This window comes from Lissotriton vulgaris, chromosome 2_1, assembly GCF_964263255.1.
Source record: "Lissotriton vulgaris chromosome 2_1, aLisVul1.2, whole genome shotgun sequence".
Taxonomy (NCBI): domain Eukaryota; kingdom Metazoa; phylum Chordata; class Amphibia; order Caudata; family Salamandridae; genus Lissotriton; species Lissotriton vulgaris.
In genome coordinates, this window is record NC_141687.1 from 1,757,091,326 (window position 1) to 1,757,118,268 (window position 26,943).

General features: G+C 43.2%; 1 protein-coding gene across 1 annotated transcript in view; it reads left to right on the forward strand.

The window, feature by feature from the left end:
• Nucleotides 1-11,098: 11,098 nt before the first annotated feature.
• The window catches only part of LOC147733243 (lamin tail domain-containing protein 2-like), a 256,043-nt gene continuing 240,198 nt past the window's right edge, over nucleotides 11,099-26,943 (forward strand). Inside the window, exon 1 of the mRNA XM_086957808.1 lies at nucleotides 11,099-11,374. Within this exon, the coding sequence (XP_086813934.1) occupies nucleotides 11,115-11,374 (260 nt within the window). The 5' untranslated portion in view covers nucleotides 11,099-11,114. The remainder of the gene's footprint in view (nucleotides 11,375-26,943) is intronic.

Below are 26,943 nucleotides of genomic sequence, written 5' to 3' on the forward strand. Positions count from 1 at the left end.
CCCCCCCCCCCTCTTTTCTCTTAGTAGTACTCTCTCTTTGCAGATAGTGAAGGGTAGTTAAAGCAGGCCTTTGCCCCCGTTGTAATCCGTCGTGCCTGCTTGTCTCTCCATTTGATTGATTGTTATCCAAGCATTTACTGTTTTAGAATTGATTCTCTTTGGTTGATTCTCTATTTACAAACAAGCACAGAGTTGCAATACTCTGTTTAGTCTTTGCAGGTAGTGAAAAATCGTGTAAAAAAACAAAAGTAATCGAGCAAAATCAGTAGGCCACTAATGGGATCTCTTTTTGACCTCGCTAAAATAGAAACATTAGGAACAACCCTTCATGAGAAATACGAAACTAGTGAGATGAGCTGAGCTCCACACCATGATGGCTGCAAGACAGCTCGGCTCCGCCACCCACCCCGCCCAAAATAACGATAAACTCTATGCAAATATTATAAATATATACAACACACCAGCAAAGTAACAGGGTAAAACATTTTATTAAATAACTATTTACATAACTATTTTATACTTTTTGTTGCCTGATCTGGCTAGCTCAATCGATCGAGCATGAAACTCATGCACTCTGATAGCAAGCGTTGCTGCTGATGCTATGCAGACAAAAACTGGTTTTCAGTTTGTACATTCTTCAAGATTTTTCCATCCAAGGCTGGTTGAGAGTTTGTAGAACGATGGCTTCAGATTTTCAACATACGGTGTGGTGGCGCGGACTGGGAGGGGGCGCTTGGCTCCTGCCCCCTCCCCAAGTCGTGTTCCCCTGGTGTGGCCTAAGATCGCCCCCGACATAGGCGGCCGGCTCCCGGGGTCCGGCGGAACTTTTTGCCTTTTGATGACTCTTCCATTCTGGACCTTGTCCCACAATCCGTTTGACCTGAAGACACGCTGTAGTGGGGCGCCCCTTTACCGTTTCAGTTGCCATTCTGCCCGCTTTTGCTACACTGTGCCTCTTCCGCCATTCAGCTGTTTACCGCCCGCTCTTACGACTACAGCGTCTCGCTCACCATGTTGTTGAGTTGCTCCCGCTCTTGCGATGCAGCGATAGGCGGCTGCCACAGGACTCTCAAAATGGCGGCCGGCTCTTCAGATTTGGGCGTGGTCCACTAAAATGGCCCTGGGACACCTTGGAACTCGGACGCTTGTCTGCTAGGGCTTGGGCCCCATTCTCGAAAGCGTCCCCTCAGCCTTGAAGATTCTACAAAAGACTTGGGGGCCCCCGACTCCCGCAGGCTTCTGGTGGGGAGCGGCTGCCATGATTGCTCGTGGAATGGCCACGACTGAGCTACGAGATGGTGGTGCTCTCATGCTGATGCCAGCTTCAGTCTGAAACATCCAGAAACACTGTAGACTACCAATTCGATCAGTTCCGGTAGCGCCCCAACGTGACCCGGTAGAGAAGAACTTGCCCTCCCCTCTTTGACTGATGGTTCTTATTGCCTGTCCCTTCTGTTGTCATTTAACAGAACTTTTTAGACTGCTGAAAGGGGTTGTGTTCCGACCGCTGGTTGGTGGAGACATTTTGACTATATTCTGGACCTACGTTGTCGCGTAATGCGTTATATGACACGCCGCGTTAGCGCACCTGGAAGTGCTCCGGTGCGCGAAGCGCAGCTTCCCGGAAGCGATCCGGGGCGCGACGCGCAGCGCGTAACGTAAGCATAACAGGTCATGTGACTTGTTAATAAAACTTTTCATTGGTTCATTTTACTTTTGTTATTCTAATGATGAAAGGCTTGGTCATATGACCTAAAAATTACGCTTTTTTGCTTTCGAACCTTATTTTTTCTTAAACATATATGTTATAATGCAGGATGGTTATCAGATAGTAGGAACGCGTGTGGTGTGACGGATCTCATCGGGTGGGGGCCTTGATCTACTGTAACTCCTTTGAAGAGGGGTGATTCTTTACAGCTGGGGCCATAAACTACATCTGCAGGGCTTGGTGATAGCCTGGGACCGGCCTGGACAATCGGACACAGAGGAAGAGGAGTGTCAGAGGGTGCGGTAGTGAATAGGGTGAAAGGGAGGTGTCGGGCGGGCACAGGGTGTGATTCTCAGAGAAGAACAGCGCAGATGGGAAGAGGTTTCTGGCCCATGCATGAGAGAGAGAGCGGGGGTGACCAGTGCGTGGGGGAGATGCTTGCGAGGGTGGGGAGCCATGCTGAGGATCGGCGGCGTGCAGAGAGTGGGTCTGGTCAAGGCATCTAAAATGGCTGCCGTGCTCAACAAAAGTGTGGCATTGCAAAAAAGGCAAGATGGCGCAGACAATGTTTATCAATAAGGATTAATTTATAACAATTATTTTTAACAAAATATTTACTCGCAGTGACAAAATGGTGGTCAACAGTTCCTGATTTCCATCGAATCGAAAGTTAACAGACGTCACGCAGCAAAAAAAAAAAAACGCTCACGCACAGCCGCTGGAAGACATGTATCAACATATATGAGCCTCCTCAGCCACCCTCAGAAAACATAAGGGGTCAGGATATGTCTCCCGTACCCCCTTATACCCTGTAATTTAATTAAACCGAAACACAAAATGGCGAATTCCCATTTCGCTACCAGTTTGCGGCCCGGTTCGCGAACCGGGAAGCGCTTCTACCGTGAAAAATCAAATTTTTTTTATTTTCCCCACGGGACCCTTTAATAACCCCAACATCATTCCTAGGGGGTCATGAGGGGTCTACCTTGCCCCCTTTCATTAAATTCCCCCTTCGTTTTTCTCCTCCTCTTGTCTCTCGATCCTACCGAGAGGCAAGATGGCGGCCGCTCCGGACTGTTTAGAATGTTGACAAACACCGGAGAGCCAATCAGCTTCACTTCGCAAAGCTCCGTTACGCGAAAAGTACGCGATCTGGAGCGCTATCCAGGACGCTGTCACAGATATATCTGTTTTTTAAAACGTTAATTTCTCAAAATCCACTGGAGCACATATATTGAGACCCAGCAAAGGCACATCGGGCTAACAGTCCCTACAATTTTGCCAAGTTTCGTGGAAATCCATTCAGCCGTTCGAGCTAAAAGTGAGGCCAAACGCCCTATGGAAATTAACATGGGAAAAACGTGTTTTGGGACCCCCCTTTTTTCTCGGCCCCCCCTTAACGAAACCTCCCCAAACTTTCAGGGACTGCTCAGAAACAATATGTGCCATTTTCCTGAAAATTTCAGCCGATTCCGTCCACAAACGCCAAAGTTATTAGACATAGAATTTTCAAAAGTCCCATAGAGAAAAAATCCTAACTATATATACCTACTGGCGACCGCCAGTAGGATATATATATATATATATATATATATATATATATATATATATATATATATATATATATATATATATATATATATATATATAATAACAGGCTAATTGCACACATATCACAGTCTTATCTCATGTATGAATCATAATACCTGTAAAGGAAAAAACGTTCAACATTGCCTGGCAATCTGAGATCCTGTAGAGTGTATTCAACAAGCCTATAAAAATAGCAGGAGGTTAGATAGACCACTCTACATTTGCTTGAACACATAAATGGTATAATCATTTGAACGTACCAATAGATTAGCATGGAACACTTTAACAGGGGAAAATTGTAGAACGAAGCCTGCCAGGCGATAGCTCAATAAACCACTGTTGTTGAAATCATAAAAGTTGTGGAAAGATAAACAGCAAAACACAAACAGCGTGCAACTGAACTCCTAATGAATCACACCAGGAATGGCACTGGAAACCGTTTTCAAAACACGGTAGAGTAATAGAACGAGATCCAGGTACTCGCTAACAATTACCCGTAAACATATATCAGAATGCAGTGTAAGAGTCAACAGGAATTCTCTCATCCAAGAGGAAATAACAATAATATCCGCTAGAAAGTTCCACTGCGTAAGTTCTGATCACAAAATGAAATAGTAAGAATGGTGGCCGCTAAAGTACTGAAATGCCACTATCAAAGTACTCAAGCCGAAATTGAAAAAACAAGTGACACTCAAAGGAGCACTCGTAGCACGAGGAAACAAACAAAGAAGGCACTTCTTTCCTCAGACAGCACCTTGACGAAATCAGAACTGCCCCCGCAGAATGTCAGAAGAACTGTCACAACAGAACACAGCATCCACAGAAGCGGAGCTCGGTTCTCCGGCATAAACAAACTGAAGCAACCCCGCACGAATCGGAAGGATTCCTCCAACGGGGCTGCACACGAGTATATCGGGAACAAGGCACCTAGAAGATCAAACAGGGATAGGGGAGAGAAGACCCCTCCTGCTTGAATAAGTAAAGAGAATATGGTGTAAACACCCCTACCAGAAACCTTCGGCAGCTGAAAGAATCAACGGCTCCGTCCTGCAGTTACGGCTTCCACTTGAGGCTTGGCGTGTTGATGTCACACGCCTCTCGTCTTCCGGCATCATGGGAACTGTAGTCTTCTACACCGGTAGGCATGTCTTAGGGCAGTGTTCGAGGCTGACCTCCGCCGTGGGACACAACATGGTGTGTGTGTTTTGTTCCTGAGTGAAGATGTTGTCTACTCCTGTTGTGTCTGTGCTCCCTTGCTTTTCCCCAGTTTGGCTGACAGGGTATGTCTGTTTCTCTTGGAGTTCAGTATGTGTTCCTGTAGTGTTTGTGTGTTGTTCTTATGCAGGCATCTGTTGAGCCATCTCTGTGTGTGTGTTGTGTTTGTGGCTTCACCCAGGGTGTGTGTTTGTTTGTGTGTGTATGTGATGGGAGGGATTATGAGCCTTCAGTGTGTGTGGCACTGGTGTTGTGTGTTCCTTGTTAGCCACTCCTGCAGTGGCTGTCTCCCTGGTTGTGTGTTGTGTGGTGCAGTGAGTGTGTATTGTGCTTGTTGTTGCCGTGCTTGTTGGTGTGCATGGGGGAGCACGGGATGTGCCCCTGGCCTGTGACTTGTTGGGGTGTGTTGATGTGTGGTTGGGGGTGGTGTGTCCCTATGGTGTTTGTGCCCTGCCCATGCTTTGGAGTGGCCTTGCCTTCTGCATAGTGCGCATGTGTTGACCGCGGCGGTGACGTGACCGAGACCGGGACGTTGCTGCTGGTTGGCAGATGATGTGTGTTCCAGATGCAGAGGGGTGCCTTGTTGTCAGGTGGGTCATGTGTGGGTGCCCTTGTGGATGTGTTGTGACCCCCAGCAGGGTGTCTGTGTGGTGTTTGGACCCTGTGTCGGCCTGTGTGTTGTGTGTTGCATTTGTGTAGTTGCGTACCTGCGGCGTGGTCTGCGGCAGCCCATCTGACGATAGTGTTGCAGCAGGTACCTCACCGGATGCATATGGAGGGCTGTGTCCATGGCGTTTATGACCGGGTCTCGGCGATCGCGCTCCGCTGTCGACTTTCCGCCTGCTCAGGCTGGGCGGTGTTTCCGCTTCGGTGCGTCTGCTTGTTTGGGCCATCCTAATTTGTCGAGCGGGGCGGACGTCATTTGGCACGGCGATGAGTCTCGATTGGCTGCTGCCGCCGCGAGCGCACTTTGATGGCGGTGCGCGTCGCTCCGCGGCGGATGGGAATGACCTATGTTTTGCTATCCAAATATGGTGGACATGAGGACCGCTGCTCGTGGGCGGAAAAAGCTGTTTTTCCGCCCCGCCACCACCCGACATCCTAATGGACCCCTAATTATACATAATTTACTATTCCCAATCCAGTATACATTAAATTGGGGTAGGTGCTGGACAATAATGTAAATTGAATATAAATGTAAAAATGTTTAAGATAAATTTTACTTTTTAACAAATTAATAAAAATATAACTTCAAATTTATATTTTTATTAGTCCATACCCTTATAAACTCAAATTCTATTTAAACAATATTTTAATTGAAATTTCTTAAAAAAAAAAAAAATTATAATTTACATTTATCAATTAAAAATATTCACACCCTTATGACCTATAAACAGCACATCCTACTCCTACACATTTTTGTATAACATCTATATAATAATTTAATTTAAAATTCATTTTTTGTAATAAAACAAATAAAAGAATATTTCTTTATTTTTCAATTTTTTTAAAAAAAATGTTAATTTTCAAAACAAATTCACTAAAAAATAGTCTTTTTTTTAATAACAAATTATCTTTAAACATTTTTACATTTAAAAACAATTTAATAAAAAAATCATTTATTCAAAACACTCTCCACCCTTATCCCCCATTAAACACCAAAACTTGCTCCTAATTTATTTTTTTTAATCAATTTTAAATTATTTTTTTAATTTAAATTAAAAACATTTTTTTATTTAAATTCTACATTTTTAAAACACTCCCCACCCTTATCCCCTATAAACCCAACATCCCACTCCTAAATATTTTAAAAATAAATATATTTAATATTATACATTTTTTACAAAATGTACACAAATTAAAAAAAATACATTTAAAATAAACTTTTTTAAAACACTCCCCACCCTTATCCCCTATAAACCCAACATCCCACTCCTAAAATTAAATATGCATTTAGAACAAACATAAAATAATTTATTAAATACATTTTAAAAAATGTATTAAAATACAAAAAAAATATTAACACATAAATAAAATAAATGTAAGCAAAAATTACAATTTATCGATATTTTTACACTACGATATCTCTACATTCGATATTTTTAACTTCAATATTAATATACACATACAAATAATGATATTTATAATATCGATATTATAAATTTCGATATTTTTTACTATCGATATTAAAATATCGGGATTGTGTCATATCGATATAACAAATTCGATATTTTGACTACTTACCATGGTAGACGCATATCCAAAAGGGCAGTTCCTCGATCAGACAGACCTTCCATATATTACAATAGAACACCGATATTCACGTTCACATATCTTCGCCTTAGGGCTACGATGAAAATGCTATATCCTAGATTCCCGATAGAGCCACCTGCATTGAAAATCCTGCAAACACTACTCACCTCCACCACCTGCAGGCATTTGGTCACCAGACTCTACAACACAACACAGAGGGATAGACCGATGCCAGATCCACTAGCGATGGCCTACTGGAACACATCCCTAAACACGCAAAGGTCGTTGGAGGAATGGAGTTTTTGCTGTATTCTGACGGGATGCTGACCTCAAACTGCAACTTACGCATCATTCATTTATTACAAGTTCCTCCAACAAACATACTTCACCCCCGCTAGGCTTTTTGATACTGGCTGCAGAGGGACTCATGCTGTGTTTGATGGGGGAGATCTGAGGCAGGTTAGTTGCATCTGACCTGGGAATGCAGGCGGGTGCTAAAGTACTGGGAGACAGTGGTACACATCCTCAGAGATATGACAGCTGACTGAGTACAATGCATGCCCCAGATTTGCCTATTAGGATTAGTCAAACCCTTACCATCTGCAAACCGCAAGTTTGTTGCGGTGGCGCTGCTATTGACAAAAAGATTGGTAGCAGTTAGCTGGGGTAAAAGCAGAGCACCAGGCGTACGCGATTGGATAAAAGACATGGCCTACTGTAAGACCACACTGGAGATGTATGCTGAGGAGCTGTCAGTACCCTCACTTCCTCGCGACATGTGGGACCCACTCATATAGTTTCTGGTGTGCAATCCAAACATAGTTCAATGTGATATATAGGTGTCCTATGGGAAATCGGAGATTTGGAGGTGTGTTCTCGCCATATCACTGAACTCTGCAAATGTGTGGGTTTGAATGGTGAAGGCATGTTGTTTATATGCTGTAACTAAAGTTTGAAAACCGAATTAAAAAACACCAAAAAAAAGATTACGTCTGTCTTGGGGAAGATCTAATAATATATAGCCAGGGCTTTAATTGGGGATTAAGTTATATATCAAGAACTTGTGTTGTCAAATGTCTAAAACACACATCCTACATTGTGTGGATGCTACCACAGTTTTGGTTCGAGTTGCGGAACGTGCTAAGAATCTCACTGGGAGAAAATGTGCTTCATCTGTTATTTCTCCCAACATTTCATTTCGGTCCACCAGACATCAGCAATGAAGCAGACCAGACACTCACCTGATGGGGGACAAGGACGGTGGGGTTTGTAATAACTTTGTTGGCTGGGGTGTCCATCGCCTGTTTTAAGACACACTTGGAGTGTTGCACACCTCCCTTGCTCCCTACAGCCCCCCTCTTTAACTGGAGTTCCCTTCAGACTATCACGGCTTCCTCTGATGGTGTGCCACTAACAAGGACTGGACAAAGTGAAGCAATTCAGTTGTTAGGAGAAAAGGCCAAAAAGAATTTAAAAATTCTCCTTGGCAATGTGGATAGTTCTTGGTTAACGATGAAAAAGACATCAAAACTAACCGGAGACAGTGTAGAAGGAAGAGTCTCACATATTGTTCCAGGCTAAAGAATCCAACGTGGAAAATAGCCACAGAAAAAAACAATAATCATTGAGAAAAACTGAGGGATTAACTAAATGAAAAATAGGGAATTGAAAGGCTACTAGGCATCCTCTCAGATCCAACTTCCCTTAAATAGGCCTATAACAGGAAATGACTTCACAGGAAAATGGTTGACTCCAACTTGGACAAGGAAGCTCTAGCAGCACAAACTGAGTGATTAGACATTAATTTAACCCTGACCACACCAACTGTAACAGGTAAATGAATTGTCCTGTTTTTTGGCAGGCTCAAGAAAAGAGACCAAATATCGGATATTCTGTCCTTGATCCATCTGGCATTCCTGATCCTCCTCTTTCCTCCCAACTCCCAGTCCAACATCCACAAATGAGCACAGATGAGCCCACCACTAGCAGAAATTATTCCGGGCTACCACGAGGATGCAATCACTGGCTTGTGGCCTGGGTAAAGCAGATGGTTCTGTCTGAAGAAGTAACAGTCACTCATACTCTTGTCTGCCATTTGTCCCCATGTTCAAGGGAAGACTTATAGAACGAGGAGTTGATGTTTTTGCATAACATGAAGTATAGGGCAGTTAACCCTAACTGAAACGTTGCCCAGCCTTCTCAAAACTAAAACATTTGAAAGGTCTTCATTGCTTCGCTATTCTCAAAATCTAAGCTGTCTTTCACCTCTTCACTATAACTTATTTACTTTTATTTCCCACCAACCACTATCAAAATGGGTTTTCTGGTTAGCATTCCCCAGAATGTGCCAACACTGCGGACCAGGAGCCAGAACTCCAGCTTCATGGTATATGAGAGTGCTAGGTGCACTGGTGGACAGAATATGACAGTTGTACTGCTGTGCTGGGTCAGAGGCCCTACTAGTCTTATTTTGATACTTTTCACAAGCATTAAATCCACACCCTAAATTCTCTCAATGCACAAAGAGATTGCTTAGATAGCAACTATCCCATAAGAAAACATACTGTAACTATTTCCCTACATTAATTACTCCATACGCTTTAGTATTTTCTTACTGAATTCTCAATTTTTGGCGCGTATCCCTTTCTCTCAGTACAGCCCTCATTCCCATCAATGGCATCTCCCCTCATCAAGCCTTAAACACTCAATAGGGTCTCTGTGATTTCCCTCATCCCCGGCCTCATGCAGTCCATTCGTGTCTCCCTGTTCCCTCATAATGGGCTGCAAAGAAGTCAGTCAGGTCTCTGTCATTACCCAATGAGGGGCTTTATACATGTCCATGGACCTCCGGACATTCCCTGAACACACGCCTTCACCCCCATATTGGAGTCTCTCCATTCTTATTGACATGCCACATACGCTTCATTGGAGACTTTACCATCCCTCATTGCAGACTTTAATCACTTAATTCTCACTCATGCCCAGATCACTACATTTTAAGAGATTACTTAGTTTATAGAGAGCGCTACATCATTCGGTCACACACTTCGTCTTTTTGCCAGTGGAGGCAGCGTGCTCCCCTACATCAGTGGCAAAATCCCTCCTTATCTTCTTAATGGACTTCTCCCCACCCTATCACATCCCAGAGTACCCACAGGGCCAGATTGGCCATTCTGTCACTCTGGCATTTTCCTGGTGGGCTTCAAGCAAGGGTGCTCACATTACAAAAACATGTCACCCCCTGGTCCCAATCTACTTGCAGCCACCTGCCCAGTAGAGCTGCACTGGGACATATTTACATGGATATTGGGCCAACAAAACGCCACTTTTTTATACATTCCTGTGGCGCACTGCCCTGTACCATATTTACAAAGCTGTGTTAAGCCACTCCGCATGGCTTAACACCGCTTTGTAAATATAGTACCCATTCACTCAGGTATCTGCAATAAAGGGGCGTGCAACAGGTGTTGCTGTGGGCATTCCACCGCAACACCCATACCTTTTTGACACTGCCCCAGATATACAAGGAGGCAGTACCAAAAACTAACGCTATGCAAAGGCAGAGGTAAGATTGGCGCAATGAGGAGAAATACTTTTATTTCTCCTCGTTTTTGCTCATTCTATGTGTGCTGCACCCTGCAGCAAACAGAAGCAAATCACCTTTAAAGATCCCATCCTGCACATAAACAATCATTCCCTGCAACACAGACACCCTTGCACTATGGTGCTGCCCCCTTTCCTTATGAATGCACCCTATTGTTTACTAAGGCTGATCATGGTTTCCAGTCCCGTCCTGAGTGCTCACATTAAGGACTCTTATAGGATTGAAGATGTGTGACCATTAACAACAGGGATGTGTTCTACTAAGAGATGACTCACAGTCAGCAAGAGTGCAGGGTATTGTTTTCCTCGTTAGTTCAGGTCTTACATTTAAAGGGCTACGGTACCTTTATTTGTTTAAAGGGCCATACCTTCTCGTTGTAGACTGGGAGGGTATCCTTTGTATTTTAATACAGCACTGTGGAATCGAGGGGGCAAGAGTGTCGGCAAATCTATAAAAACTATTTTGTGTTGTCGCTGCGGTGAGGTCGCTGGAGTGAATGACAGGATTTCTAAAATGTTGATAACGCCTTTTGCAGGACTTGTACTATCAGGTTTGAGTAAATAAAATCACAAGGAGTTAGGAGAGCTCCCGCTTGTCATTTCCGGGTCCAGTTCAGCAGCCTGTAGGAAAACAGACTCCATGAACAGACCCAGCAGGGACACACCAAAAGCACAGTGCCGCATGACTTTTATTTCTCTCGTCCATTCCTTTCAGGTCTGAAGTGCCTGGGCCTCTGGTGTTACCATGGAGATATCAAACAAAAAGAGTCCACACTGGCAGTCGCAGTGTGTGGCCTGCTCCTACGGAGCAGCAGGGAGGGTGCAGTCTCTGAATACTGCACGAGGACAGAGGGCTGTCACTACAAGCACCCAGAGCCCCCGGCCCACTCGCGAGACCTCACAGGAAACACATAAAACACTGAAGAAAGACTCAAATAAAACTGATATGGGCCTGAGAGAGGGAGACTTGGAGGAAGATGGGGTCTGCCTCCCGCCAGAACCCAGGTAAGGATTCGGATGCACAAATGTCAGAGGGGGGAGGGGGAAGTGGTTGAACGCCCATAGGACTGCATGGTCAACGCCCGCTGTGTCAAAGTGCCTAAAAGCTATGCAGTCTGCGATTTGAGACTATGCAAAGAAAGACACAACTGGATTTTGTTTCATATGTATTGTTTTCTGTTGCATTTTCCAATGTCGTGGGGCTCTACTAAATAGAAATACGAAGGACGAAAGTCTTAAATCATCCCAACAAGGATTTGAACCTGCGACGTTCAAGCTGTAAGAAACAGTTATCAAATAGTGCACAAGCTCATTCTCTTCACTTGCCAAAAAGTTGTAATATGTTAACTTACCTCGAATTTGTTTTATTTATGGTAAAAGTATATACCATGTTCTGAAGTGTTCAAAATAATATCAATATACTTAATAATATTTTTGAACAAGCGGTAAATAGATTAACCATGCTTAACTCCACATCTAAATATCTTCAAGGTATATATCTAGATGTGGAATAAAAAATAGTAAGTAAACACTTACCAATCTATCCCTACCTTTTTGACATTGTGCTATATGATATTTTTGTAGAATTAAATGTAAAACTCAATATTCTGTTAGTACACTAACATGGTGATAGATATGATACAATCATTCCAGTTTTAATTGATCTGTGAGCCACATGCCAATACCACCAGGACTATAGACATCTCGCCCACAATCCTTCCTGATAAAAGGGCATCAGAGTGATCACTCTGGCATTGTGCAAAAAATATGACAATGTAAGAGAAGAGTGGGATAATGGTTTTTCTGATGCTTTTTAGACATACAATTCACGAAGCTCAGTTTTATGTGTTGGTGACTCTTTAATTTTGCATTCAATTTGAAGAATTATTGTAACAACTTCCTTTTATATATTGTAATCTAATCTGTAGACTACTGAACTGCAGGATCCATTTGCGCCGGACTTCCTGATTCTGAGAATTCTATACAGTATTTTGGAAAATATATTGTGCTATAAAAATATCATAGCAAAAATATCGACTACTGAAATATTGTGAAGGTAAGTATATATATATATATGAAAAAACTGAAGGATGACAAAAAAAGAGTTATCAATAAATTGGACAAGGGAGGCAACGTGGTCCTGTGGGGCAAGCAAGTATATATTGAGGAGGCTAATAGGCATCTGGGAGACACCTCTTGCTATTCCAAGATTGACATGGCCACTGCAAGAAAAATTAATGACTCCTATCGCTCAGATCTGCATAGAGGAAACGTGAAGGCCTTTTGAGTAAAGATGAGTTTAAATTTCTCCAAAAAAATTTCCCTGTTTTGCCGAACATGTACTTCATACCTAAAGTGCATAAACAACAGTCACCAGTGCCTGGAAGGCCAATTGTGTCTGCTATAAACAGTGTGTTTGAAAACACATCAAAGTACATTGATTTCTTTTTACAAGAATATGTGGTCGCACTGCCGGCCTACATTAAAGACACCACCGACTTTCTGTATCGATTGAGCCAGTGCACTTGGTCAGATGAGTTCCTGTTGATAACAATGGATATATCGACTTTATATACAAGCATAGCCCACAATGATGGTCTTCGTGCAATGAAACATTTTTTAGATAGATGCCCTGTGGAACTATATAATCACAGTAAAATGTTATTACACATGACAGAGAAATGTTTAACCAACAATATTTTCCTGTTTAACAATGAAGTGTACAAACAAGTAAGGGGCGTCGCCATGGGGTCGTGTTTCTCCCCCAGCTACGCGGGGCTCCACGTAGGCTGGAGGGAGGAACATGTCCTCAAGGTGGAACACAAAGACTTTTGGTTAAATAATGTGATCGAGTATTGGCGATATATCGACGATGTTTGTATCATCTGGCGAGGGACAGAGGCATCAGCTAGGCTGTTTGTGCAGGCAATTAATGTTAACCAACTAAATCTCCAGTTCACAGCTAACATCAGTAGTACCACAGCTAGCTTCCTAGATGTAAAGATAGACATTATTGAAAATGAGATTGTCACTAGTCTATTCAGGAAGGAAACTTCAGGCAACTCAATTTTACATGCGGCAAGTTTTCATCCGCAGCACACCATTAGGTAAATCCCCTATGGGGAGTTCCTGAGAATTCATAGGTCATGCAGCAGCCCTAGGTTAAGAGAAAAATGTCAGCAGGAAGCTAAAGCAAGGCTAATTAGCCGTGGTTACAAGCCAACTTTGCTAGAGTCAGCAATGAGGAAAGCGAATCAATTGTGCAGACAGGAACGGTTGAATCCCAATAGGGAGAAAATAACAACTGCCAGACAGACAGAAGATAGCAGTGCCCTTAGGCTCATCACATGTTACAGTCGCCAGGCCAGACAAGTCACTAAGATCATCAAACAACAGTGGCCCATCATCTTGACAGACCAAGTTCTCAGAGACATTATGCCCAAAACGCCAACCGTCACATTTAGACGAGCATATGCAGGGCCGGACTGGGAACAGAAACCGGCCCTGGCACACTGCTCAGCCAGCCCCCCCTGGGGTGAGGGGGAGTGCAGCAAAGCAGTGTGCGAGGGCCGGTTTCGGCCGATTTTGTTACTGGGGGTCGATATTGCCGACCCCCGGTAACAAAAAAACAGCCCCCAGGGGTTCAAAATCGGCCCCCACCCTAGCGGCCGACCGGGGAAACGCCCGGTGCCCGCTATGGCCAGTCCGGCCCTGAGCATATGCCATGAGAAATGACTTGGTGAGTAGCAGTCCAGAGACCATCAAGACCAAAGACTGGCTATCCCCCCGAAATGGGTTCTTCCGCTGCAGCTCTTGCAGAGCCTGCAAGTTTGGAGTTAATACTAGATCGTATGTAACTCCCTTTGAAGTCAACCCCATAGCCTTGCGTGACCATTACACCTGCCGCACAGAACTAGCCGTCTATGTCTTACTTGTAGCTGCAATTTACAATATGTTGGCAGCACAAAGTTACCAGTGCACCAACGAATCTTGCAGCATCTACGTGCCATATTGCATGCAGATCAGAGTTACCCGGTAGCTCGACATTTTTAATCCATGCATAACAAAAATTTGGCGCACTTGAAGTATTTTGTCATAGACGCGGTGGTCCCCAATAACAGAGGTGGTGACTACGAGAAACAGTTGCGGCAACTGGAGTCACGATATATTGTATTACTCAACAGTAAGAGTCCTGGAGGCCTCAACATGGGTGAAGACCTTCATAATTTTTTATGATCCGGACCCTAGCAAGATTTCTTTATCCTGAGGGCATTGATCATTTGTAAGAAACTCTATTCTTGATAGGACACTGCAGCAGCTTTAGGACGCATGTATATGATTATAATTGTGAGATGGCCTAAACTCCCCCACAGTCGAGATTGTTAGATCTGTTAGATTAGTATGCACGAGCACTTTTTCACAACAAATAATTTTTATTTCTTTTTTCCTCATAATTATTCAATTCATAATTAGAGCACCTAGCTTTGCGAAGCACATAGTATGCAAATAGGTTACACACATAGCCAAGATCGTAGACATACCGAGAAATGAAGGCAGTACCGCGATACCGTGTCTGTTTCCAGTATGGTAATATATGGCTATCATAAGGTAATTCTTCTTTAGTGGTCTTTGCGCATATTTTATTCATGAGATACATGGATTATTATAATCATTTATTAAGAGCATTTAAATGAATAGTTTTTAAATGCGGGTCATTCCGATAAATGCATAGTTAATTTTGCACATATGCGTATTTGCACAGGTTATAACTCATAGCATTGATCTTTTGTATGTTTTCCCTTTTTCTGATGAAATGTAATGCCATTATATACGGTGATATGGGCTCATATTCCCGTGACAACTGCCATGCTGGTACAGAATGTAATGTGGTATCAAATGCAGACATGGGGCATTTGCGGTGATATTTTTAACAGTATCATCAAAAGGGTAGTACCTCGATAGTCGCTTTATAATATCAAACATATGCATAGTTTAGGCATTTGTGCAGAAAAAAACATGGTTTACATTATCTATTGGACATGGAATAAGTAAAAACGAGGTTTATTTGTTATACCCTTTACATTGGTTGTTACACTATATGTATCGTTATAAAATGGCGCCCGCAGTTTCAGCTCTAAAGCAGTACTTGCATTTTGGTAGTCCTTCTACTCTGTCTACTGTTATTGAGCCTTGGCGCGGAAATGTGCAGCTGTTTTGATTTTAAATGTGTGCGAACGCCGTCTGTCTATTATCAGTGAGCAAGGGCACGGACGTGCCTTAAACGCGTCTGATTGCAGCTTTTACCCACATGTTGCATAAATAAATTCAGCTGTTGGAAACATAACTCGCCTTGGAGTGCTAATTCCGTTGTCTGCGTGCCTTTCTGTGCGGCAAGCACATTGGAGATGGGCTGGATTTGCATATATATATATATATATATATATATATATATATATATATATATATATATATATATATATATATATATATATATATATATATATATATTTATGGAATAACTATATTTTATTCCACATGCAAGTTTCTTGACCATAAATATCTTCAAGGTACGTAGATGTGTAACTAAGAATAGTGAATCTTCACTTGCCTGTCTATAATTACCTTGACAATATTGTGGTAGCCAATAGATTGGCTACAATTTTTTTTAATTATAATATTTTTGTCCGTAACATTCTGGCATACAACAGGCACAACAGCTACTAAGCACCTATGTTTACATGTATCTGCAGTCGAGCTCAACGAAGGTGCCACTAGAGCTGGGATGCCAGTGGTCTGGAAAGAAAGAAGGTGGTGTTATAGCTATTTTCTGATTAGAACTATATTTGCTTATTAACATGAACCTTTTGTAATTGAAACAATAATGCTGTAGTGTACAGAGCTGTGTTTTCCTGGTTTATGCTAAACTAGGCCTCAACTCCATCTTGTTTCTTGGAGCATCCATATTACTCATTGTGTGTTTATATTTCTCATTGACACCACATGCAGCAAAACGTGCATTGATGTTTTATAATGACAGAATGTTTTTGAAGAACCCCAAAGGGAGACTCTAGTTACTTTTTCAAGGCCCTTCCTGTTCATTCACTGTAGGCTACTCATTCATGAGACGATCCATTCTTTATGTAACCAGATTTGTTATAACACCTCCAAGGGCATTGGTCAGACCAGAAGAGTTTGAGAGCATAGTACTAGGAAGGTGGAATTGGGCGACATTAAATAATGCTGTACTGTGGGTGATACATTTGCTCACCTCATGCTGACTGTGCAAATTCCTCTGTAAAATGTATTATAAAATACCCTGGTTTTGGCGTTCTGTGGCATACTTCTCCGAGCTTCTAGGGATGATGCCTAATTTTCTATCCATTTGCTTAACACTCTGGACTTAGTCTATTTTTCATACTTTGCTTATGGTGCATCTATTTTGAACAGTAAGAGCCTTCATGGCAGTTGCTTCTGAGCCCTATGACTGATTCATTGAGTGTAACTAAATTTTGTCTTCCGTATTGCACGTTTAATATTTTTAATAAACCTTCATGGTTTAATAATTTGCTGATTATGAGCCTTTTTGAGTCAGTTCTTATTTACTGACTGTTATAGAAATGCTATTTTGAATTATAGTTTTCTTGACACATTTCTTCATCTTTTCTTGAGGATTACACTGTCCCGACCCGCATTCGTGTGCTTCCTCACTATCATGCAGATTGCTTGAGAGGCAGCACATACAGTGCCTTCCAATAGTTTCCATCTCTCACGTCTATATAATTCACAATCTTGAGATCAGTGGTATGCATATGCAGAAAAGTACATTTCATCAGAAACGGTTGCCGGCTACAAACATATTCCACCAGTGCTCTTGTTTTTCAATTCCAGCATAGTATACAATATTTGATCGCTTTAGACAAACAAAACAAATGAGCGAAGAAGAAAATAAAGAAGAAAAAAATGAGGGTGGGTAGTGAAGTTGGCAAGTGAGAGTTGGGCAATGAAGTACAGATGCATGGATAATTTAAGGTGATTACACAATGTTGTGTGAAGGTGGTTGGGGTATGATGCTTATACCATCCTTTTGCTACTTCAAAGTGCCGAGGGGAAGCAGTATTTTCGCAACATTGACCAATCAAAAGGTGTGATTACTTCCTAACTGAATGGGAATAATGTTAATGTACTGGGAAGAATGAGGGACCAAGTTATCTTGCCCTCACTTGAAGTTTGCCCAGGCTTAAATCTGTCTGCTGTAATGCCAACCAAAAGGTAGGGACTCCCGCTGCCTTCTGTTCTCCTCTGTACACCTCACTGGCCATGATTCGTCCATTGTTTTTAGGTCTCGCCTCTCAATGCGCATGCGCATTGAGCGGAGCGAGACTATAGGGGCTTAAACAGAGGTTTAACTAGACTGGCGATTTCATGCTGTGCCCGTGCGCTTTTAGGTCAATGCGCAAGCGCATTGACCAAAAATGCGCGTGCGCACCATCAAATCGCCAGCCATCTGTTCCCCAGCAGCTCTTCCCGCTCCGCCCCACAAGCTTCCCCCAGCGTGCGCTCTGCCTTAGCCGCACTCCTCACACACCTTTGAAGTGAAGCTTAGCTTCACTCCAAAGGCCCCTGCTGCTTCACACTATTCATGGCCGCCAGGCCGTGTCTCTCCCTCATCGCTGCTCTCCCCGCTCCGCCCCCTGCTGCGGCCGTGTCGCATTTCTCCTCCCCCCTCCCCACAGCAATGCCCTCCGTCTTGTTGTGATGAGCTTACGTAACCGGCACACATTCATTTCTAGTGGCTTAGTGGTCTGTATCAATTTACAAGGGAGAGGAACATTTAGATGGGGAGTAAAACTGCTGTGTTCTCAAAGCTTGAGCTAGCCTGATCTCCTGCATTTCTTTCACTGTAGCCTTCCCTGTATTAACGTGTTTTGGTAGATTGAACATAAGAAATGGTTTGTGAATGTTTTCGCACAGAATATCGGAATCCTTCCTGATTTATGCACAAATAATACGATGTATTAATCATGTCAATTATAGGAGGAGCATGAAACACTGGCATATCCATGTCAAGAGTGTTCTCAATACCTGCTACGCATAAGAAAAAAGCAAACTATACCAGGCATCCTGAGAAATGTATAGAAAAGACCAGGAGGACTGACATTAATAGCCATGCCAGCTTTGAAATGTGACCCCGTTATAAGTACTACATGTACATTACAATGTTGGGAGAACACAGAGGTTCAGAATAAAGATGCGTTTAATAGTATTCTGCTTTCATTGCGTGCCTGTCCTCCACGTTAAAGGCCTTACTAGTGCATCCAAGCACATTTAAAGGGTGCAACCAAATAAAATGCTGCTGATGGCAGCACACAAGTGTGTGCTGCTGTTTGCGAGTTGCCTTTGAGAACCCTCGAGGTATTGTGGTCTGTTTTGTTAATTATCGTTCTTTGGGTCATGTGACCCAAGATGAGGCAGAGACTCGAATTACGTCGTATTAGGACATTACATTGCCTTTTCATTTCAGCTTCACAATCCTGTTCCCTTAAATGCACAAAGTAACTGCAAGCATGTAACCAACTGCTTAACTGCTGAGGAAATATATTGGCTTTGTAAGTAAAAGTGAATTTGTAATTTTTCTTAGCAAAACTGCGTTTGACTGTGCTTTCCCTATGAAATGGCACGGTCCAGGGGCTTGAGCAGCTCTTTGTCAGCGGTGTAAATAGAAACTATGATGAGTGGCGGTACTGCCATATGTCCACTGCTTGTGATCTGTAGCAGCGTATTTTGAACCCTGTAATCCCTCATCTCTTACCTCACAGGTGACGGAGATGGGACAACATAAATCTGTTGCTCCCCAACCTGCTCAGTTTCTTTTCTAATCGAGGGCAGCATTTTATTGCAGTTCATCCGTGCTGGCAAGTATACTTCATATTACTGGTGCTGCAGGGGCAGAGCCGTCATTGGTGCAGCTGCTGCAGTGCATCAGTGCCCATGTGAATGATCGATGTACTGCGTCTAGCAGTCTGTCAAAGACCTATTCTGAACAATACCCATATTTGTATGAATGAATTAATAATTATTCATGGAGCATGCAGCTGCTTTGTGTGAAGCATTCCTGGTGGTAAAAGCATGTAAAAAGGGAACGACAACTTGGACGTCTCAAAAAAAATATATATGTCTTTAATGGAGCCTTAAAGGTTTTTTTCTGTATCCGAATATCTAAGTGCTTTGGAAGGCAGGTTCACGTTTTTTGCTGTCAAATAGGCACAAGAGCATCCTCATAGCCTCTCCATGTGTATTTAGGGATAACTCCTAAGCCCTCGTTGGAAGAGCTTAGAGTTCTGCTAGGAGCGCACTGTTTCTCTCTCCTTCGTAGATAGAGAGAGCTGAAAATATGCCAGGCCCTCTCAGCGATGGTCACGGTTTTCAACATTATCCTCTGTTTAATGGGAGCCAATGTAGAGGCTTCAAGTTTTACATAGTATTGTCTTTTGGGGAATGCCAAAATAAGATAGGCTGCTGCATTTTGGACTAGTTGGAGTTTATTAAGAAGTCCTTTTGGTAGTCCAACTCACACCCTCACCCACCCTCACCCTCACACCCTCACTCATCCTCACCCTCTCATCCTCACACACCCTCTCTCACCCTCACACCCTCAGCCCCCTCACAACACTCTCACCCTCACTCAGCCTCACACCCTCACCCTCACACACCCTAACCCTCACACACCCTCACTCCCCTCACCCTCGCACCCTCTCACCATCACCCCCCTCACCCTCACACACCCTTACCCTCATCCCCGCACCCTCACACAATCTCAGTCACCCCCTCACCCCCTCACCCTCACACCCCCTAACCCTCACCCTCACCCCCTCACACACCCTCACACACCCTCACTCACCCTCACACACCCTCACCCTCACACACCCTCACCCTCCCACACCCACTCACCCTCACACCCCCTCACCCTCACACCCCTAACCCTCACATCCCTCACCCTCACACCACTCAGTGCTACAACATATATTGTGTTACAATAGGTGTCACATTTGCGAAAGATAAAACTATTGGCATTGTAAATAACAAAGCTATTAATTTCGCTATTTTCAAAACAAGCACATAAATAAAAAATGTGTCCTTCACAATACCAATGGCTCAAACTTTCCTAATGCGAGACCTATTGCATTGCTGTGCTTCTCTCCCCTGCTGCACTCTCCTGCTCTCTAGAGATGTGGCCTAATGACCAGAGCTGCCATCTAAGTCACGTAAATACAAAACATGTTGCATTCCAAATGCTATACGTGTCACATTTGCGAAAGTTATAACTATTGGCATTATAAATGACAAAGCTATCAATTTAGCTATTTTAAAAACCAACAAATAAATAAAATATTTGTCATTTACAAGACCAATAGCTCCAACTTTTCTAATGCGAGACCTATTGCATTTCCAATGCTTGTTTACAGTGCTGAATCTGTTGAGGCATTGTCCCTCAGAAAAGGAGGGTTGAAGACCAGGGCAGGTACTAAATGCCTTTGCGGCCCTGGCCTTCTGCATCTCATTCGGCAAGCTGAGGCTCAGTTCCCTTGCTGAAAAAAGCTTCACACTGCATTCCATTCAAATTCTACATAACCACAGCGATCCGCCATTCTCCGTATTTAAGGCAGTGGTACCTTGCAACAGAATCAAGGGGTGCCAGCTGACTGCTATCAGAGAAATCCACAGACAGGCTGAAAGGCAGTCTCTCCTTTCAGTTCCATAAAGTGGAAAACATGTGAAGGCTATTTGTAGCCTTAGGAAAAAGTATCTGTTTCAGCGCACTGTCCTAATAGAGCATCTATAGCCAGATGTAGGTAATTCCAATTTACCTATTCTTAAATACCGAATCATACCGATTCGGTATTTAAGAATAGGTAAATGGGATGTAGGTAATTTTTCGTAAAAAATTACCGAATCGGTATTTACCGATTCGGTAATTGCCTTTCATTCCTATGGGCCCGAAGGCCCATAGGAATGAATGGCAATTACCGAATCGGTAAATACCGATTTGGTAAAAGGAGGAAAACATTGAAGGGTGGCAGGGTGTCACTTTGACACCCTGTTGCACCCCTCAATTGTGTATGGGTGCACATGTGGCACACATACATGCCCTAAGGGCATGTATGTCTGCCACATCGCACTGCTGGAAAAGCAAAAAAAATGCTTTTTCAAAGGTTTTCATTATTTACCACCAACTTGTAGTTGGTGGTAAATAACGAATCCTTAACTGAGGAATGCACCAACTTGAGTGCTCCCTACATGCTGGCTCTGTAATTTACCGAATCGGTATGTTAAGAATTCGGTATTTTACCGAATCTTTAAATTACCGATTCGGTAAAATACTGAATCCTAAAAAAAATGCCACCTACATCTAAAAAGCCCAATACCGGTCGGTAACGGCCGAAATTCGGTAATTTCGGCTGTTACCGACCGGTATTGGGCGACCTACATCTGGCCCGAAGTCTCCATAGGTATGAAAAGGACTGCATCACGTTGCTTCATCTTTTACTTTGAGAACTGTTTTTTATCTTTCACTCTTTTCAGTCAATCAATCAATCAATAATGAGCATTTGTAAAGTGCGCTACTCACCCGGAGGGTCTCAAGGCGCTGGGGAGAGAGGGGTCCACATTTTCCTCTCTGGCAGATTCACAGTAACTGTGGTGTCCGCATGAGTCCTTTCTAGCTCACACCCTACTTAATAATTACATCTCTGTTCTCTTTATACCTTCTCATCCAACTAACAGTTGCACATATCCACCACTCCCAATTACATCTAACATCTTACCTTTACAAATCCACTTCAATAAATGTATCCCTATTAAAAACACTAGAGTAAATGAATGAGATCTCAACTGCACAAACTAAACACAGCTAATCCCACAAGTTAAAAGAGGCAGGAAAAGGAGGCAATCTACTACCCCTTTAACCTCTAACCTTGGGGTCTACAGTAGCGTGCTACTCGCCATAAGTGCTTAAGTGCGTCAGAGGTACTAAGCGCTAAATTAATTCAATTTACAATTATAATTACCATACATGAGTCCTCTTGCCACCCTAATTAGACAGTTCCTCTGTAACTCTCTTAGGCTGATGACTCCCAGCTGAACATTCAGCTGGATCAGAGTTCTATCCTCTATTGTCCATCAAGCAAGGGATGAGTCACAACGTTTTGAAATTGAACTCTGGAGAAACCGAGATGCTGGCAGTTGGATTTCTTTCCCCCTTGAGGGCTCACTCAGGGAATACAGCTTACAAAGCTACTAACATGTCATTATGAATTCTGAGTATTTGCTTCTGGTTTAAAGGTTTACCACCTCAGGTTGTAGAAAGGCAACCGGTATCACAAGACTGGGTCCTATCTCACAGGAGCAGCTTTTTTCTGTTTAACAACAGGATCCAAAATTACCGCAAAAAACAGCATCTTGAAGTTACACATGTATACATAACACCCAAGCACACCATACAGTTGTATCAAATCCAGTAATGTCAATGTTATTTTAGAACAGTCCATGAACTCTCATTATCCAGTAAGTTTCCAAAACCCAACGCTTCTCAAAGGAGTATCCACACAAATCTTCTTAGGTTGAGATCTGGTATTTAATATCCAAAAATTCATATGAGGAAACACAGCAGCCGACGTGCGTTTCGCCCGTAGGGCTTTTTCAAGGCTATTCACTCTTCTCAGATGTGATGCTATAGTCCCCCAACAGGTAATAGCAAAAGTTGGCGCTTGTAACAAAGCTATGTATAATGCGTATTTCACTCAATCATATGGTGGTAGTGGCCCTAAAAGTATTTAAGCCTGTTCTTTTTCAATGGCACCACTCAAAATAGTTATTCAGATCCATTGTGTAAGGCGTATCCTCTCTTGAATCCTGATAAATCCAAATGTCTAGGAGCCGAGTGGTGTTCCTGTTTCAGAAAAAGGAACACCACTCGGCTCCTAGACATTTGCACTGAAAGACAAGACGAGTGCTACCTTGGATTGAACTTACTGTCGAGTGCATCAGTTACAGTTTACTGTCACCCTGCCGCCTATCGCTGCCGCTCATATATATTCTTGAACGCGCGCTCACCTCGGGAAGAGACTCACGTCAGGTCTCTTAGGCGGATTGGATCGATTCCTCCAGTTCCGACCCCTTGACCTATAGAATAATGGAGATGGTTTCGCAGTGATACATGCCCTCGTAGGAGGTTCCGAGCGAGGGCGCTTAGCAGATCCACTGCAGTACACTGGGGTTCCACAGATTGGCCAATGTCATGTGATCACATACTGGGATATACAGTACTAACCAGATTAGATGGGATAGCTACCCATCAGATATCAAGGAACTGGGGAGATTTGCGTTGTGGCAAATTTTGAAACCCATTATTCACACGTGAGACCATACACCCCCGATATAGTTTTTATACGGGGTGATATGCCGATACACAGCAGTATATGTTAAACTCCATTTGTACCACACTGGGGGAGACAAACATCAGTAAGTTCATAATCTTACGTTGCTCAACTGGGATAACTTGCCCATTTAAAGATGGCCCCCGAGTATGTGTTTATGATGTGAGTCCGTTTTTTATGTTTGACGCACGACACACACAATATGTATGGCTAATATAGCCGAAAAGTGTCTGTTTACTCTGTGCTAATAAACACGAGTGCGAGCATCAGTTGGTTTACGAGTGCTGTTTTCCTGTTAAAATTACAAGGAATTAGAGTTGCTTACATTTGCGGGAACCCACTACCGCAGACTGCACCCACCCGCGAGTGCCCCGACTGACCAGTGGGACTGGGAGCCTCAATATATATATATATATATATATAATGTTAGTAATGAAATAAAATATAGATTTTGTCCAATAGTGAGCAGTTCCACTATTGTCGAACCAGTTAAGGATTTTAATTTCGAGATCTATAGGGAACCATTTTCTTTTTCAAAAGAGCAACATTATCCTGAAAAGAAGAACAGGCACCTACAAGGCAAGGCAAGGGTATTTGCGCAGATGAGCTTGCTTTCTTCAAGGGTATTTGCGCAGATGAGCTTGCTTTCTCCTAAAGAACTTGGAGGGGGGCCCACAGCATCCTTGAAAGGCATCAGATGCCACATGCTGAGTTGACTGCACAGGCTTGCAAGTTGAGGTGCTGCAAAGAGGTGCGATAATAACCACACTCTATTGGCACACCTTGAAAGAGTAAGTGGGTCATGCAAGTTGCGCTGTACAGAACCCAGCGATCGGTCTTTCTGGCTCTGTGCACTAAGGGCCAGATGTACGGCCATTCCATGTTGCGAGTTGCAAATTGCGACGTTTTGTGACTCGCAATTTGCAACTTGCAAAATGGAATGTACAACAGTGTCTCGGACGCTGTTTGCAATTCCTAATAGGGTCGCAAATGACTTGCCTTGTTAATATTTACACAATTTGCGACCCATGGGGAATGGCCAACACTCACTGGCAGGGCCGGTTTGGTAAGGTGGGCACTCGGGCAATGGCCAAGTGGCCGGTATCTGAATTCCAGGTGTGGACCGCTTTTCTGGGCTGCATGGGGACCGATTTGGGCAGTGTCTGTTTTGTTCGGATGCCCCCAGCAGCCCAGTGGGTGCCAGAGTGGCCTTTCTCTAGGCAGATGGACCTCCTTTACCTCCGTTTTACCAACTGTATGCAGATTGAGCAGGGGTAGGAGGCCTGAGCAGAAGTCGCCTCACTTGTATTAAGGTGTGGTTCACCAGTGTGAACTAATCCGTGATTTGCTTTTTTTATATAAGTGAAGTTAAGAAAATTTGCCTCTGTCAGAGAAACCCCCCCTCTTTTCATAAAACTTTGCAGAAGCAGTGTTTTGCGGAAAGGCAATATGCAATTGTGGGTCACTTTTTTTAGCGTGTCCGGGCCTATTTTTGACCCCAATCAATCCCTGCTCACAGGGATGGCGGCCTGCTGGGGTCAGCAGACCACCTTGTCTGTGACTGCTTTTATAATAAAGCTATTTTTTTTAAGGCATCTCGTTTTCCTCAAAGGAAAACGTATTGCATTTAAAAAAAGAAAAATGAAATGTTTCTGTTTCATTTTTTAAAGAGTGGGACCACTGTCGGCTCTTAAAAATATTTTGGAATCCAATTCACAAAGGGGACCCCTTCCCGTGTGCGAGTGGCTTACCACCTACTTGAAGGAGGTGGTAAACTTTGTGTGTTTTGCAACCGCAAATGCAGTTGCAAAACCATCGTACAAACCAGTGTGATTTGCTATTAAGAAGGGACCCCTTGGCACGCCCCTTCCTAATAGCATCACGCAAACCCTATTTTGCAAGTCAGTAATTGGTTATCGACACGCAAATTAGGGTTTGTACATACCACCACACTTTTTAGCTTTCGCAAATGGGCCGACTTTCCGTTTGCGGCCGATAAAAAAAAATCGTACATCTGGCCCCTAAGTGTTGTTGATTAACAATTCTTTGGCCAAACAAGAGCTTGTGCCTACATTTCATATACATTTTTATGCCCCATATTTAATTCCTTTATCCCTGCAAGGTTTTCTCTTTATCCTGAGTTGTAATCGCCCTTAGGCTTCTAATGCTTCCTATTCAGAGAGCTAACTGTTTATCAAACATGGGCTGAAAGGATATTTCATACTGACTCAGTCTCTGTCGAGAGCAGCGAAGTAAGGTAATCCGTAAATCCCAGCCACCTGATGATAACTCTGCAAGGATCCAGCCCAGCTGTGTTTGCTTCTCTGAGTGCACCTGCATTGCTTACCCTGATTACTCCAGCAGGATGCCTTAATCCACTCCCCTGCTTCGCGCACACCTACATCAACACAGGCGCTTGTGCCAGGCTTTGGATTCTGCTAATGCAGAGGTTTTGAGGGAATTAAACTGAAATGTTGAGCCTTAGCGTCAGGGATTATGATATGTGGTGATACTCCAATGAAGAAAAGTGGAGTCCTGGGGATGACGAGGGTCTGCCTTTATTATCACAATTGGTTAATGTTAAGGTTTTAAAAGAAGTTAAATTGCCTTGTTGCCAAAGTGCCAGAGGGTTGATGAACAGTACGCCATGGAGACGAGATGTTGGGAGCAAGGGCCTGGAAACAAGTAGGGGGGAGATTTACTAAGATTTTGCGCCATGTTAGCATCACAAAAGTGACGCAAATCGACCTAAAATCTTTTTTTTTTCAATTTACATTCCAGCGCAAAACGAGTTTAGCGCTGCAAATAATGGATAAGTAACGTGAAGCAGCGCATAGCGCTGCTTTGCATTACTTTGGGCTATGGGGGGCGTACCAAGGGTATGCATGTAACCACCCAAGGTTTCTCACACTAAGTAAAGTAGATTGGGTTTAGCGTGAGAAAACTGCGCCCTTTTCAAGTAGGCGCAAGGAAGGAGAAATGCTTTAATTTCTCCTTCCTTTTCCGACTTTGCATGCGTGCTGCACTGTGCAACACACATACAAAGAGGGAAAAGGGTTCAAGTTAGTCTAAGCATAGTATTTTGTACTAGAAGTATTCCCTTCCAGTATAAAATCTATGCTAGACTCACGGAGACACCCT